Source organism: Lasiosphaeria miniovina (assembly GCF_030549165.1).
Source record: "Lasiosphaeria miniovina strain SMH2392-1A chromosome Unknown B0T26scaffold_4, whole genome shotgun sequence".
NCBI lineage: Eukaryota > Fungi > Ascomycota > Sordariomycetes > Sordariales > Lasiosphaeriaceae > Lasiosphaeria > Lasiosphaeria miniovina.
Genome location: NW_026848223.1, coordinates 251,498 through 268,089, shown reverse-complemented (window position 1 = coordinate 268,089; position 16,592 = coordinate 251,498). Strand labels below are relative to the sequence as shown.

General features: G+C 54.8%; 2 protein-coding genes across 2 annotated transcripts; one reads left to right on the top strand and one right to left on the bottom strand.

Moving 5' to 3' along the window:
- Nucleotides 1-311: 311 nt before the first annotated feature.
- B0T26DRAFT_646563 (carotenoid oxygenase) lies at nucleotides 312-2,348 on the bottom strand (the record flags this gene model as incomplete). The annotated part of the gene is made up of 2 exons (XM_060437822.1): nucleotides 312-1,076; nucleotides 1,125-2,348. The coding sequence occupies 2 exons, from the start codon at nucleotides 2,346-2,348 to the stop codon at nucleotides 312-314; spliced, it is 1,989 nt and encodes a 662-aa protein (XP_060295606.1).
- A 933-nt stretch (nucleotides 2,349-3,281) lies between these two features.
- On the top strand, nucleotides 3,282-9,997 carry B0T26DRAFT_811960 (uncharacterized protein; the record flags this gene model as incomplete). Its single annotated transcript, XM_060447297.1, has 16 exons — nucleotides 3,282-3,329; nucleotides 4,085-4,374; nucleotides 4,405-5,285; nucleotides 5,319-5,508; nucleotides 5,548-5,757; nucleotides 5,788-5,807; nucleotides 5,841-5,902; nucleotides 5,933-6,072; nucleotides 6,112-6,221; nucleotides 6,255-6,331; nucleotides 6,362-6,467; nucleotides 6,504-6,856; nucleotides 6,899-6,945; nucleotides 6,982-7,090; nucleotides 7,121-7,924; nucleotides 7,958-9,997. 16 exons carry the CDS (start codon nucleotides 3,282-3,284, stop codon nucleotides 9,761-9,763), a joined length of 5,253 nt encoding a protein of 1,750 aa, XP_060295605.1. The 3' UTR covers nucleotides 9,764-9,997.
- Nucleotides 9,998-16,592: the final 6,595 nt, after the last annotated feature.

Here is a 16,592-nt window from a genome sequence, read left to right as displayed (position 1 = left end):
AACGGTGTTTTCGTCTCCCCGGCAGACAATCCTTTCAATGGATGTTTGTTGGCGTGGTACTTGGGGAGAATAAATGTAATAGCCTCGAAACAAAACCGGCCAGGAAAAGCCTTAACTAGGTGTTTTGGGGAAGAGATAATTAGGCCTCTAGGATTCCAAAATAAGGATTCCAAAATAGGGATTCCAGCAGCTGTTACCCTCGTCGGCGGAAAACTTGTAGGGCGAGCCGTGAAAAGATCGGGCCTTCCTTTCAAATCTTGGAGAGTCCCTCGCCAACAAACTTTCAGGGATTGACGAGTACATACCACCCATCAACCCAACCAGCGCCCCAGCCCCATCCACGGTGCAACACCAGCACCACCGGCATCTGCGTCCCCCGGACTCGCCGCCGCCGCGGCCTCTGGCATCTCACGCACCCTGTCAAACGGGCGCTGGGCCGCGATGTCGCGCTCGCTGAACCAGGCGCCGTGGAAGCCGTAGGGCACGCGCTGGGGCAGGCGAACGCGCGCGACGACGGTGCGCATGCTGCGCGCGTCGATGATCCACAGCTCGCTGGCAGCACCGCCGTGATCATCGTCGGGACAGCGGCCGCACGCGTCGAGCTGCGACTCGTCGAACACGTACGTCAGCAGCCAGCCGTCGTCTTCGTCCCCGTCGTGGTCGTCTTCGTCCCCGTCGTGGTGATGGTGAGCCCGCGGGACGAAGCGCGGCTCCTGCGCAAACCAGCCGGCCGGCATGTCGAACAGCTGGATCGCGTCGCGGTCATCGTTGATTTTGATGGGAGCGGCGAGGATCTCGGGCACCGTGCGCGCGTCAACGCAGCCCTTGACGGCCTGGGGCGGGTGTGCCATCCCGCGCGCGATGAGGGCTCTGGTGTCGATCTTGGCCAGCACGTCGATCTTGGCCGGCTTGCCCAACGCGATCGAGTAGGGTGTCCATTTGGTCGAGCAGCCGTAGACGTAGCGCGCGTCGGCCATCTGGTGCAGCGGCGACACGGTCGGGAACTCGAATGCGATGGCGGATAAGGCCCACTGCTGCGCGATCTTGGGGGTAGTGAAGGTGTAGGGTTCCTTTTTCTCTTCGGCGTTGCTTGTCGCTGCGCCTGCTACTGCTCGCGGAAGCACGAACCGGTAGTAGTATAGCCGGCACTGCTCCTCTTCGGCGTACTCGGGCGGGGCCGGGGCGGCGGCCGGCACGGGCAGGTTGCCCAGGCTGAAGATGAGCGACGCAGAGGTCAGCCGACAGGCGAGGAGGTTGACGGCCGTCGTCGAGCCGCCCGCGGGGTTTTTATTGTCTGCGGCGGCGTCGTCGTCCCAGCAGTTGGCCGCGTGGAAGATGCAGCACGGGTTAGTCTCGAACCAGTGCACATCCCGAGGGCGGTGGCGCGGGAACACGCCGAAGCGCGCCTTGGCTGCGGCGTCATACGACACGACGGGCGCGCCCCTGGCGAAGTTTAATGGGTCCAGGCCCAGCGGTAGGTCCATGATGATGGTGTGGCCGTGCGAGACGCCAAAGTCGTGCATCATCTTTGGAGACGCGACGCCCGGCACGGCGAGGTTGAAGCGCGCGGGCGCGCTGGACTTGGCCGGCGGCACGACCGAGTACTGCACGTACGGCTTGACGGAGACGGAGTGGAACGCGATCAGCTCGTCCGTGACGTGGTCGACGCGCGGGTGCGCCGTCGTCCACGACCGCATGAAGGACAGGGCGCCGGAGCCGCCGAACCCGGCCCTCGTGTCGCCGCCGCGCTCTGGCTCGTTCTCGGCCGCTCTCCCGTTGAACCAGCCAATGGTATCGAGGGACGGCAGCGCCACGCGCAAGGGCGGACCGCTGGCACACGTCGCTAGGGCGCGCCCGTCGTGGTATAGCACAGCGGTGTTGGCCACGCTGATCTTCCGCACCGGCCACGGCGACGCCGGGAGGCGCGAGAGCAGGACCAGCAGCATCGTGCGCAGCACGGTGAGCACGAAGGCGAGGGCCGTCGTGCAGGGGTTGAGCAGCATGGCGATGCTGGGTAGGAGCGGGCGTCTAACAAAGCGGCTTCCGCGGGCGAACGCGGCCACGTCCGTCACGAGGAACTGGTTGGCGAACTCGGGGCGGACCTCGGTAGTGCCCGTATTTCCGCCTCCCCGGCGAAACAGTACGCCGCTGAGCATGCCGTCGCCGTCAAACCAGTGTGCCTCGCGCTGCAGGTCGCCGTTGGAGAGCGGGTTGCCGCCGTTGCGCACGTACTGGCCGCCGGCGAGGTCGGCTGGGATCTCGCCCTCCCACGAGCAGGGTGTCAAGGGGAGGGATCTCTGGACCGGCGCGAAGTTGCCGGATAGATAGGGGTGCGAGTCGTCGCACATGTCGGCGATCAGGGCGCCGCTCTCGGACATGGCCACCATGTCGGCTGTTGAGCGTGGTTCAGTTCAGTAACAGTCAAACACGTAGTAATAACTCATTGATACCAGGGCCGTTTCTTGTCGCAAGCAAGCGGTGACAGTAGAAGGGAGTCCACTTCCACGAGATAAAAAGTCTGATGGCAAACATGGCTAAATGCTACGCCGTCATTCATGGATCTTTCTGATGTCGTGTCTGCTCTCTCTGCGACGAGAATGACGACATGGCACTATCAGAGCATGACGTTCCATCCAGGATGGCGGGTACGTTGTGCGATATTGACATGTCGGGTTGGAAAAGTGCAGTGGGGGATGTCTGCGATATCAAAGATGATCGTTAAATAAAAAATAGAATACCGAAATATTTTCAAGCAATTAAATTCGCGCCGTCCTTGTCTTGGGAAACGGACAGTCCGGCACCTGGCTGCCAGTTGCCGCTGACACTCCCGTAGTCGAGACCAAGCTTGAATGTGCACGGAACACAAACAATTCCGAAACCAGCTGTCGTCAGCTGGCCGACCTGGGCTAGTCAAAATGTAATATGCATCGAAAAGCAATGGCCTTGTCAAGCTGCTCATCGGGCTGCATGTGTACAACATGAATACTGGCGATTCCATCTGCAAATGAAAGGAAATGCAGACCGATAAAGTTTCGGTACTTGTTTGGAACTTGACAGGCAGGCTTATTTTTGGACTCGGTGTTGTGGTTCGCAGTTGCACAGGCTGAACAATAAACACGATGGGTCAAAATCATAACAAACGCAGACGTGGCTGCACACGAGCTGCCTCGAGCCGTTGATCCCGGGCAGCTCGGAGCGACTTCTGTTTGTAGGAGACCGCCATTGGACCTCGAAGGTGCAGGAGCTACCCGAGGGGCTCCTCCGTGCATCTGCACTGGACGATGCAAAGCGTGAGGCCTACACAGTCGCGTGACACACGGCTCTGGGTGGTTCTTTCTACTTTCTACCGCTGGCTGGCTGACCTATTAGGCTGCCATGCAAAATTCCCCTCGCCCTTTCTTTTTGAGTCACCTCACTCTTTCAGTTCTTCCCAGAACCACTTCCCTCCCCCTCCTCTTTCTATCCAAATCAGCCCGCACACCTTTTCCCAAAATTAACCTCCACATTTTCAATCACCCGGCCTTCCCAGAATCTAGAAATCAGAGGAAATTCTTCCCTCGCTCTTTCTGAACTCTGAGTTTACGGGGTCTTGAGAGCAAAAGAAATCGCGTCACATTCTCGCCGCCGAAGCATCCAACTGCGTCACATTCTCGCCGCCGAAGCATCCAACTGCGTCACATTCTCGCCGCCGGAGAATCCAACTGCCCGCCATGGCGAGCTCGAGCCGAAGGTAAGCTCAACTCATTGGATCCTTATCCTCAATCTCATCACTCGTGTCTAATCGTTTTGAACATCTAGAGGTGCTTCAGCATCCGGCTCAACGCCTGACTGTTCGAAACCCTGTCACCGCTTCCAGCGAGGACAGTGCACGTTCGGCAACAGATGCAAGTTCTCGCATAACGTGGCATTGAATCAAGGAGCTCAATATCGGGGGCATGGCAACCGAGGTGGACATGGCAACCGGGGCGGACACCTCGGATCTCCTGCAAGGTCACAGTCCGGCGACACACGCCGGGCCGAACCAGTTGACCGTGCCAACGAAGGGAAGCTACGAGAGTGGAAGCGTCTTCTTCAGGGATCGCAGAACGTTCGACCATCGCCGGCTAACGTCAGTCGCTTCTTCAAGCTCGGCCTAGAGCTGATGGACGGCGACGTTGGCGGTGCCCAGGAGGTCATCAAGCTGTTTGCCAGCGAAGCTGGGCTGGCTTTTATCAAGAATGTCACTGATCGAAACATCGCTGCCGTCCTCGGAGACGCTCCCAGCGCCGGCTTCTGGGAGGCCCAGATCAAGCCTCTCTTTCAGCTCATCACCCATCCGGCGGTCGTTGACTGTGCTGTCTTGGAGCAACAGGTTGCCATGCTGTTCAATTTCATGTACGGAGTGGGCGGTGATCGAATGGCAAGAGTTTTTGGCTACGTCGCGGCACTAGTCAAAGCCTGGCCAACATCCGCACCGACACCGCCACGCATCGCAGCCGTCGAGTTGACTCTGGCCGTCTTGACCAAAATTCTCGACAGCAATACCACCAACATAATCAATGACAAGTTCTCTACCTTGGCTAACAGCCTCTCGACGTGTCTCGAAGAGGAGGTGTTTCCAGACGAAGAGTTTTCCCGCTTGCAGGCTTTGAAGTATCTCGAGTACATCCGGCTTCGACTCAGCCTTGGAGAAGACATCGCCAATGTTCGGGATCGCCCCCAAGCCGCTGTTGCGCGGGAGCAGTTCCTCCTCAGGCGTGATCTTCCCGGCCAGCTGTCTGCCGATGGCACACGGCACGACAATGACCACGCAGAAATTCCCGATATCAAAATCCTGCCCACCTACGAGGAGATCATGTCGCCCCGTGCCGAATACTTGCCAACGATTGATCCCTCACAGTGGCACGTCAAGGGCATCCGCGGACGCTTGGACAGAGAATTTCGCCTATTGCGAGAGGATACTGTTGGCCAACTTCGCGACGCAATCAGGGTGACACTTGAATCCATTCGGAACCCTCAGGCTGGGCCAGTTTACCGCTCAAAAAATGTCGCACGAACTGACACGTATGAGCACCCTAAGCCCGTGCGTGTCGATATCGATAGGTTTGGCAACATGGAGCTGGTGACTCGCTGTAGCCAGATTGCAGCCGTCCGAGCCCTGACCCTAAACAAACGCAGAGAATGGTGGATGCAGAGCAAGAAGCTCCAAGCTGGAGCCTTGGTTTGCATTCTCAACGCCGGCGGTTCTGTCATATTCTGCGTCGTCTCGGAGTCTACGATGCGGACCGTGGATGACAAGAAGCCGGGTCATCGATCCAGGGAAGCCGACTCAGAGGAAGAGTCTGACGGCGAGGTAGGGCAGAAGGCCGAAGATTTTACGCTTTCAGAAAATCAAGATGTGCTGTATGTCAGACTCCAGCTCATTGACCCTACCAGCCACGACATTACCCAGACACTCTGCTGGTACCGAAACGTGGGATCTTCACCACGCCATTACCTAGTGGAATTCCCTGGTGTCCTCCTCGCTTCGTTCAAAGACACGCTTGCGGCTCTTCAACAAATGTACAGAAAACCCAGCATGCCATTCAGCGAGCTGCTGGCCCCAGGCGAAGGCCAATCCACAAAGCCCAAGATCAATCCGCCCCAGTATGCCCGGAGAGCAGGCTTCTCGTTTGACCTCGCCTGCTTGACTCAGCCAGGTATAAAGCTTAGCGTCTCTCCCCAGAACCCACCAGACCCCGAAGAAATTGCGTCTCGGACAACGCTCGATCCTACACAGTCGGTTGCCCTCCTCAATACCCTGTCGAGGGAGTTTTCGCTCATTCAGGGTCCTCCGGGCACCGGAAAGAGCTACACCGGAGAGAAAATCATCAAGGTCCTTTTGGGAAACAAGGACAAGGCCAAGCTTGGGCCGATCCTGTGTGTCTGCTACACCAACCACGCCTTGGATCAGCTCCTTGAGCACCTTCTAGACGACAGAATCACAGAGGTAATCAGAATAGGCTCCAGGTCGAAGTCAGAGAGATTGCAAGACCTTAACCTGAGGGCCGTCGCAAAACTGTTCGGTCGGACAAAGTCGGAAAAGGCTGGTCTGTGGGGACTGGAGAATCGCATACGTGACTCTGTTCAGAGAACACGGCGTCTCATTAGACAATTGTCAGGATCCGATTTCTGGAGAACGGTCAAGACCTTTCTGGCCGAAATTTTCCCAACTTATCATCGGGAACTGTTCGGAATGGATGGTGACGGATGGCAGACGGTGATACACCAGCCAGAGAGGATCGTTGAGAAATGGCTCAATGCTGGAGCCACAACGCCAGCTCACCCACGAACGCCCGAAGCTCTAAATCGAGTTCGCCTCTCGCATATGACGCGCACCGAGCGTCGGTCGACCTACGACCAGTGGCTGAGAGCCATCAGAGATCCAATCATCACTCAGATAATCAGTTCGCACCGAGAATATGCCGAGATGATTGACGAGCGAGACCGTCTACGCAAGGACGTCGACCTGCGCTGCCTTCAAGAAGCTAACATTGTCGGCGTGACCACCACGGGTCTTGCGAGGAATCTTGGGCTTCTTCGGAAGTTGCGCTGCAAGGTTTTGCTTTGTGAGGAGGCAGGCGAGGTCCTTGAGGCTCACATCCTGACAGCGCTTCTTCCGTCAGTAGAGCAAGCCATTCTGATCGGAGACCACCTGCAACTTCGCCCACAAATCCAGAATTATGATCTGCAGAGCAGTAATCCCCGTGGCGAGCAGTACTCCCTGGATATGTCTCTGTTTGAGCGACTTGTGGAGCCACCCCATATGTCCGATTCACGACTTCCTTTCAGTGTCTTGGAAACGCAGAGACGAATGCATCCCTCGATTGCTGAGCTGGTCCGATCAACTCTCTATCCGTCCCTAAAAGATGCCGGAAAGGTCTCAACATACCCCGAGGTGGTAGGCATGAGAAAGCGGCTATTTTGGTTTCACCACGAACACCTCGAGACTGGCGCTGCCAGCCACGACCCGTTGAGCACGTCCCACTCAAACGAGTTTGAAATTGAAATGACGACTGCTTTAGTCTCGCATCTCGTCCGGCAGGGCGAGTATTCGAAAGAGGACATTGCGGTACTCACGCCGTATCTGGGTCAACTGCAGCGGCTTCGCCGTCGTATGGAGTCAATGTTTGAGATATGCCTGAACGACCGCGACCAGGAAGAGGTTGAAGCGGTTGAAGCGGTTGAAGGAGTAACTCAGCCGTCAGCTCAAGTGGCCAAGACAACTCTCCTCAAGAGCATCCGGATTGCAACCGTGGACAATTTCCAGGGTGAAGAGGCCAAAGTCATCATCATATGCCTTGTTCGCAGCAACCCGCAAAACAACTGTGGCTTCCTCCGCACGTCAAATCGCATCAACGTTCTTTTGTCGCGCGCCCAGCACGGCATGTATATCATTGGAAACGCGAACACCTACAGTAGCATTCCCATGTGGGCCGATGTTATTCGTACACTTCAAGCAGATGGGAACTTTGGCACAAGCCTCGAGCTCCAATGCCCTCGCCATTTGGACACTCCTCTTGCGGTTTCTGAGCCAGACCACTTTGTGCAGTTTGCCCCCGAGAGCGGCTGTAACCTGCCGTGTGATAAGAGGCTCGACTGTGGCCACTCCTGCAATGGGAGGTGCCATTCGGAAATTCTACACAACGCTGTCAAGTGCCTTGAGGATTGCCCACGTTCCAAGAAGGGCTGCAACCATCCCTGTCCGCTACGGTGTGGCGACGTGTGCCACCAGAAATGCCAGAAGCTCTTGGGTAACATTTGCCTCACACTTCCTTGCGGCCATTACGTCTCATCGGCCAAGTGCTGGGAGGTGCAGGATCCTGCTTCGATTCGATGCAAAGTTGTTGTCACGCGCACAGTCCTAGGATGTGGCCATGCAGTCAAGGTGCAATGCCACGAGAATGTGAGCGCCGCCAACTACCGTTGTTTCGTCAAGTGTGGTCACCTCCGTCCCTGTGGTCATAAGTGCACGAGGCTGTGCAATGATTGTCGTCCTCGGAAAGACGGCGAGATCACAGCTTCTAACCATGGCGCTTGCTCAACAAAGTGCGGCCGGAACTACACTGCATGCCGCCATACCTGCGGCAAGGTGTGTCATGATGGAGACTGCGCTCCTTGTGCTGAGCCATGTGAGGTGAAGTGTGGCCACTCAAAGTGCGCTAAGCGTTGCCATGAACCATGTTCACCATGCGCGGAGCAGACTTGCCACTCGAGCTGCCCTCATACCAAATGCACGATGCCATGCGCGGCTCCGTGCAACTGGGTGCCGTGCTCTAAACGCTGCTCAAAGGTACTGATCTGCGGCCATCAGTGTCCTTCGGTTTGCGGAGAGTCCTGTCCAAGCAAGGAGTATTGCCAGAATTGTGCCTCTACGGAGATCAAGTCCACTACTGTGGACTTTCTGGAGATGCGGGAGTACCACGAGATCGACCTGGACGAAGAACCATGTATCTTCCCCGACTGCGGCCATTTCTTGACAATTCAGTCAATGGACGGCCAGATGGACATTGGCACGCATTACGACCTGGACGAGAGTGGAATCCCGATCAAGATTCGCGGAGTCTCGGAGCCTTTCTCGACCGACTCCGCACTGGTCCGGGTATGCCCGAATTGTCGGGGCTCGCTTCGCAATATTTCGAGATATGGCCGCATTGTTCGTAGGGGGATGCTGGACGAGGCAACAAAACGGTTCATCGGCTGGTCGAATACCAAGTATCTCAGCCTGGCCGATCGCCTGGTCACCGAGCAAGGGAAACTGCAGAAAACGGCAACCAGCAAGGACAGGATATCTGCTAGCGCGGCAAAACGGCAGACACCCAAGAAGCAGACTTTTACTCTGCCGCGGCTTGGAAATCTCCACCAGTTCCAACTGATCGCTGGAGACAATGGACGATATGCATCGATGATGAAGGTCTGGGCCGAAATCAGCTCTTTTGCCAGCATGGTGCAGGAAGCAGAGCAGCCTTTTCAGCGAGTTGCCGATCTCGTTAAACATGCCAACCGCCTGAACAGAACGAATGAAGAGTTCCAATTCGATGAGTCGGTCATCCAGGTCAAGGGTCACCTTCTAGCAATGACGCTGCTGCTCAAGTGCGACGTGGCTGTTTTCTCCGATTTCTTCCATCTTCAATCAGAAGGGATGTTGCTGACATCCCAGAGACCAGAGATTGACTGGTCGATTTACACGACTGAGAGCGCAAAACTCATCGAGGCTGCGAGAGCCAACATGTTTCCGCGTGAGGAAGTGCAAGGTCACATCTTCGCCGCGCAAATGTCCACGTTCGAACGCTGCACCCGCTCGCAGCCTACGGCGGTATGGGACGAAGCCGAAGAAGAGAGTGACATGGAAGCGGCGGTACGCCTGAAGGACGTTGCTACAGACCATCTCAACCAGGCTCGCGCGTTGCTTCAGAAATACCCATCCACAGCCGTGCTGAGACAGGAGATAGAGAGCGCCGAGATCATGCTCAACGACTGGGTATTCTACAGCGAAGTCACGGAAGATGAGAAACGTGCCATATACCATGCCATGAGCAGCGAGTTCCGCGGAACGGGACATTGGTATACCTGCGTCAATGGGCACCCGTTTACAGTTGGCGAGTGCGGGATGCCGATGGAGCAGGCCCGCTGCTCGGAGTGTGGCGCGGCTGTTGGCGGCCAGAACCATGCACCAGCAGAGGGAGTGCGACATGCAAATGAGATTGAAGCGCTGGCGAGAGGTGTTGGGGGGCTGGGACTGTAAGCTGTCTCAGCCGGTCTAGAAGAACCGATTTATGACAAGTTGAGATATCTCAACGAGTACTTACTTGTGTTGTTTGTGTTATGTTGTTCTTCACTATAGTCGGATACTAGAGTTGCAGGTAATTGTGGGCGGAAGGATTTCTAACAAAGGAATATCGCGACAAACATGACTTGCACGATAGTCTGTCTAGGTGGTGGACATAACAGTGGGCTTGATCTCTGGCGGTTATTAGCCACACTAGTGTCGTGTTTCTATCTTGATTTGGGGTCTTATTGCGTATATCTACATCTTTCATTGCGTCTTCGTGTTATGCAATGTACGATCCAGGTCTAATTCATTTTCTGAGGTCTAGTCTATATTAACCCAAGCAAATTTGAAGCCGGGAGATGCTGACGCTGAACTTTGAGGTAGCGTATCCAAATACATATTATATTCCGTCTAGTTCAATGAGACTTTGCTCAAAAAGGGACTTCCACAGTTAAATCTCTCACAAAAGTAAAATGGCCCATACCGGTTAATTACCACGTACACATTAAAAGGTTAACACAGGCATAGACTGAGATAGTGGACTGGCATTAATTACTAGTATCTCGCGGCTAAGGCGTTCTTGAAGTTGAGCACTCACGGGCCGAGGGTTGGAGCGTTGGGTTATTCTCTCTACGATATATGATAAGTTAACTAACCCAGATTTGGCCAGGCCCTACATTTGGCCCATGCGCAAGCCACCATGCACTTACACCAAGGGTGATTGACCGATTTTTCTTCATCACACCGCAACTTCCTCAAAACAAGACCAAATTCTTCCATTTCTTGGTTAATCGAGAGCTCAATCAATCCTCTATTTACCATGCCTGAATACGACGAATTGGAGATGCTGACCGCGATGAAGTTTGTGCGAGACGGCGGCAGTGTGCGTCAGGCGGCAGCAAAATATTGTGTGCCGAGGAGTACACTTCGGCACCGGCTGGCCGGCACAAAAGCCCGTTGCATTGCGTTTGAACACATGCAGACTCTAGATAAGCCTGTGGAAGAGCGTTTGACCGAGTGGATCGTCATGCAGGGTGCCCTCGGCCTGCCTCCTACGCATGCGTAGGTTAGGGAATTCGCCCGCCGGCTGGCCCGGGAGCTCGGGAAGCCTGACGAGATCGGGGTGAAGTGGGTGCGGCATTTCATGGCCCGGAACCCGACCATTAGGACCCAGAGAGCACAGCGGATCGACTCGGTGCGCCTCAACGGAGCTACGAAAGCCGTGGCGGCCTGGTTCGAATACCTGGCCCTCCCGGTTATTCGGGGCATCAAGCCCGAGCACCGTTGGAATAAAGATGAGACAGGCATTCTTGAAGGCCAGGGTTCCAACGGCCAGGTCATAGAAAGCTCAGAAAACAAGTTGTTGATGAAGGAACAACCCGGATCTCGCAGCTGGACTACCTTCGTGGAATGTATCTCTGCAACTGGCCAGTCCCTACCTCCTGCGGTCATTATGAAAGGAAAGACCGTTCAACAACAACACTACCCAGAAAAGCTCAAATGCTTCGTTGGTTGGCACTTCACAAGCCAGGAAAAAGGCTGGATTGACGATGCAAGGGCATTGGAATGGCTTCAGAAGGTCTTCATTCCTAGGACCCGGCCAGCCAACGGAGAAAAACGACTACTTATTATTGACGGCCACGGCAGTCATACCACCAATGATTATATGTGGTCATGCTTCCAAAACAACATCTACCTTCTTTATTTACCTCCACACGCTTCTCATGTTCTTCAACCTCTCGATTTGACTGTCTTCTCAGTCCTGAAGAGGGCATACAGGAAGGAGCTCAATAGCAGGCCGACGTTATCGCACAGCACGGTTCTAGGGCGCCGGCTTATGTTGCTTTGTTATTTCAAAGCCCGGAAAACCGCATTTCAGCCCAGCAACTGCAAGGCAGGTTGGCATGCCGCCGGGTTGTGGCCTGTCAACAAGCAAAAGCCCCTGCGAAGCAAGTTGTTGCTAGAAAACAGGAACCAAGGCACCACAAATACAGCTTCACAGGCCCTGGAGGAAGCCAGGTCATTAGCTTACCTGCAGCAACAGGTATATGATAAATACGGCGTCTGGAAGACTCCTCAAAAGGTCACGGAGCTCACGGTCTCCCTGGCGAAATTGAACATACATTCGGCGGCTCGCCGCACTCGCCGTACGCTATTCAGGAAGATCGAAAAGGCATTCAACATCAAGGACTTCGAATTGGCTAAGCTACGACGTGAGAATGAAGCTCTCAAGGCCGAAATTGAGAACAAGAAAGGCAGCAAGAAGAAGAAGGTCCAATTGAGCCCGAATTCCAAGTTTGCTACGATTGAGGACATTCGCAAGGCACAGAGGGCAGCTGGGCGCGATATTGACAGTTCAGACGAACCAGAGGGCTCGGAAGATGAAGAAGAAGACGAAAGTTGCATTGTAATTAGTTGATTTGACCTTTTTCTATAGCTTCAAATGTCATGCGTTGCGTTGTGTAAGTGCGGGCGGCGCCCGGGCCAAAAGTGGGGCCTGGCCAAATCTGGGTAAGCTAACTTATGTGATGGTATCCGAGCCCTCGCTGAGCTCTCGCTGAGCCGGCTGACTATGGTCCGTGCCCCACCTTGCGCTCGCTGGCCTATCGTATTTTGGGATCTCCACACCAGGCCACCACACAAATGCAGCCTAGATCCCAGTCTCTCCATCCACTCAGCTGATTGCGCAGCTGAGTTGGGTCTAGTACGCTAGCGCTACAGCGCTTCCCAGTTAGACAGGCCGCTGTAACTAGGCTAGCTTGGCTGATCGAGCCGCTGTGGCCCCCTATTGACCAGCCTGCCCGCGGGCGTGCCAGCGAGTTGGCTGCTCGAATGCGTATAAGGCCTCTCGCTCGCTCCACGTCTGGCCGGCTAGCCGTAGAGCTAGCCAGCTTCCTGCGCATCTTATCGATCAATTGACCTCTTTTTAACTATGGCCCGCAAGCGACAGAGGGCGCCGGCGGCGCAGCCGGCTCCGGCTACGGCTCCGGCTGGCGGCCAGAGTGGGGATGTGATTACGGTTAGCGGCCTACCCCCTGTCCTAGGCTTGGGACGCGTGCAACGCGACGCACACAACAACGCAGAACTACGCGCCAACGCGCAAAGCATCCTCTCGGTAATCCACAATATGCGGCCAAAGAATACGACCTCTACGTACGAGCCAAAGCAGCGGGAATTCCAAAATTTCTGTAGGCTACAGCAGTATTACGATGGGGATACCGTCACAGAAGACAAGTTCCTTTACTTCCTCACCAAGAGCGTCACCAGCCGGCCGTTACGAGCCAAAAGCCGGAAGGCGGCCGTGGATACCCCACAAGAAGAGACACGGCTAGCCTGGCGATCGGTCCGTAGCTATATCACGGCAATTACGGATCTCTACCGCACGCAAAAGGCACGCGGTATGAACATCCACCCATCTCCACGCGAAGACAATGTCCGGGACTATCTCAAGTCCTTACAGCGGCGCGATGCCGAGCAGGCCAAGACCAGCTATGCGGATAAAGGTTCTGATACTCTGCTGGATGGCTATACGGAGCTGGAGTTCGAGACGATATGCCACGAACTGTGGGTACATACAGCCACCAGCAGGGTGGGCGGCGATATATTCGATACCCCTGTACAAATATTCGGCGAATGTGATACACTAAAACTTAGCGAGATGAGGGATGCTATTACGGGCACCATAGGGGGCAAAGCTGGCAGCAAAACGTAAAGGGAAAATACCCGCTATAGCTTAGCGCCAGCCCGCTAAGTTACAGTATTCATCTCACTAATTTTTACCGTTTACCCCACTAGAACTTCTGTCGATTTCAGCGAATCATGTTCGCCAAATATTCGTACAGGGGTGTCGAATATATCGCCGCCCACCCTGGCCCAAATTCGAAGTTTGCCTCGATAAAAGATATTCGGCGCGCGCAGAGGGTAGTGGGGCGCAATATTGACAGCTCTGACGAATCAGAAAGCTCGGAAGAAGAAGAAGAAGCCAAATGTTGTATAGTAATTAATTGATTTGGCGATATTTTACATGCTTCAATGTAGGGTGTCATTCATGTCAGTGGGCGGCTCAGCACGGGCCAAAAGTGGGCTGGGCCAAAATAGGCATGGTCAACTTACTTTATACTCGTAGCGATCGCTTAGGCGAGGCTATCGCCGCTATAGTCGTAAAGGATCCTCTTCAGCGAAAACAGGCGCGATCGAAGTACTCCTTGCGAGTCGACGAAGTGGCCGAAGAGCGCTAGCAACGCTGCCGAGGTCGGTGAGGTCTAGAGATCGAAAGAGAGGTGAATTTTCTGCTCGACCGCGGCCAACTCGCGCCTTAACCGCTCGAATTCTGCTAGATACCGTGCCTCAAGCCATCGCCGAATCGTCTTGCCTGACTCTGGCACCAACTGAGCTACTATATCTGGATTGAGTAGCTTCAAAAGCGACCGAAAAGACGCGTTTTCTATAGCTAAGAAAGGCACGTTGGCCGTAAGAATCTAATTGAGTAGTGCCTCTCTGATCTGATCCGCTATTGAAATAGGAATCGCGAGCCGCTCCGCCGCAACCACCTGAAGGTCTAGAATGGTCCTCTGCCTTTTAATAAGCGGCGCCTCGCCGTCGCCATCGCTCTCGAAGACCTTATGTTTATCGTGAGGGTACGCTTTGGAAGAAGAGGTCGCCGCAGCCGAATAGAGCCTCTTATAAAGAGCGCAGGCCCACCACGAATCCGCGTGTTTGTCGCCGTCGATCCGCGCCAGGAAAACGCAGTGTTTAGATATCTAAGAGGTACGTACGCGCGAGCGGTGTAACCAATTCTTAGGGACGTATTACTTGCCACGGTGCGTGATCTTCGGTAGGCGGCTGGCCTCGCGCGATAGGCCATCGACTTCAATATTCCCGATATCGCTGAGCTGGTCGACAATACTACGAGCACGGCGGAGCCTGGAAAAGGCGCTGTTTCCGATCGATTGCGTGGTGGTTGCATCGCTCGCTTGCGACTCGGCATCGGTAAGATCAATTGGCGTGGATCGCGCGCTCGAGGAGGCCATCGTTGAGCCTGCGGCTAACAGCATACAGGAACAGAGCACATTTTCCTTTGGCGCGGTACGAACGAAAGAGCTGGCATTTGATTACCAGGGTCATTTCTTGGAGGGCAAGGGTCTTCGGAGTTGTCCGGATCCTTACCATTTTGGCCCTGAAAATCCGACCAGGGAGACAAATCGGCAAATTCAAATCCGACCTCCGATTTGCCAAATTCAACGGTCCGTTTGATTTGGGTCACTCGACGATTTGATTGATTTATTCAAATCAGATTTGCTTTATGTCACGCGTTGTCCACTTCAAACAGAGAGCTGTGAAACAGGAGCCATGTTGCACCAACGAAGTGTCCGTTGTCTACACAGTCTTGCCCTGGAGTACTTCATGATGATACTCTTTCTTCGGAGACTGTGGCTCCTCGCCTTCATCCTGGCGGCATCGGTACATGCCGACACCTGCTTCGAGGATGCCAAAAACACCTCGATAGAGGTCTCTTTGGGTACCATGGATTGGCGCTTTGGAGCATCGGAAACTATGGAAGCCAAGCAGCTCCGCCCGATGATCGAGCCTCGAATTCAGATTTATATCAAACTACAGAAATTGACATCTGGAAGCAGGGATGAGAAGAGAGGAATCCATAACCCTACCAGGGGTAGTTCTTAATATTCCTCTTTTCTTGTCCAGTGCTAAGACGTGAACATGTCAGAACGCGATATCATCGTTTTTTTAACGTCAGCGCTAAATACAAGGCCAGAAAGCCTCCGGGTAGAACCTGCCCCTTGTTACCACGACGCCTCTCGAGATTCCAGAACTCATTGAAGACTGCCGAGTCCATAACCCCGCTCTTCTCATCGACGCTGACCTCTGTGGTGCGTGGTCTAACGATTGAACCTGTCAATGCTAGACCTAGAATGGAGGCTGTCAAAAGCCGTTGTGTGGCATGGATTATAAGCCATGCTTCTGTCCTGCTGCCCTAAGCTAGTGGGAAGGGGAAGATGACGGGGGCAGGGTGCGGCACTCTGGAGCGTAGTGCACTTTCTTCGTCTCAGCACCCTTGTTCTGCCTCGACGTCTTACTCCCGCTAGGCGTGGGCGAACTTGCAATAGCCATCCGCATAGGTCTCTGCGCAGGTCTAGCCCAGGTTGTATCTTATCCAGCCGTCAAGGCCTGACTTCAGGGCCTCGGCCTCCAGGTCTTGACATCGGGGGGATGCATTTCGTACACAGCCAGGTACATGCAGCGCCGACACCGGCCCATAAAGTCGAGATGGTTGCTGTCGAGAGCTATGCCGACCTCTTTCGAGTGTTCCACAATAACCCGCGATGAGCCGCTCGGAAATCTCGGATACTTTCTCTTCGTAACTTGGCAGCTGCCTCCTTCTTCCCTGAAGTCAACTTGCAAACCCTCTCTTCCACTAAGCCGTATGCCTCTCGGGCCTTCAAGCTAGGGCGATCGGCATTACCGAGACCGGCTGGTCCCTTTCCTGGTCGACCGCGGCTGCGCCAGTCCGCGATATTTGATTCGATCGGGCTAAAGTAGCTGTTGTACTCCCGCGACGCAGTCACGACCATGGGCCCTCCCTCCTCACCGACCTTGCCCTGGCAGACAAAGCGGGTGCTTGTATAAAATGGCTGATTTTTTTGCAGACATTTTCCGGCGTCGGTTGGAAGGAGGTGGGAATATGAAGGGCATCCCGTCCAGACTCGTCATGAATTCTTCTATTACCTCGGGTCAGATCTCACTTGCTCAGTCGGCGCCACGGTCAGGGGATCAAGAGCACGGA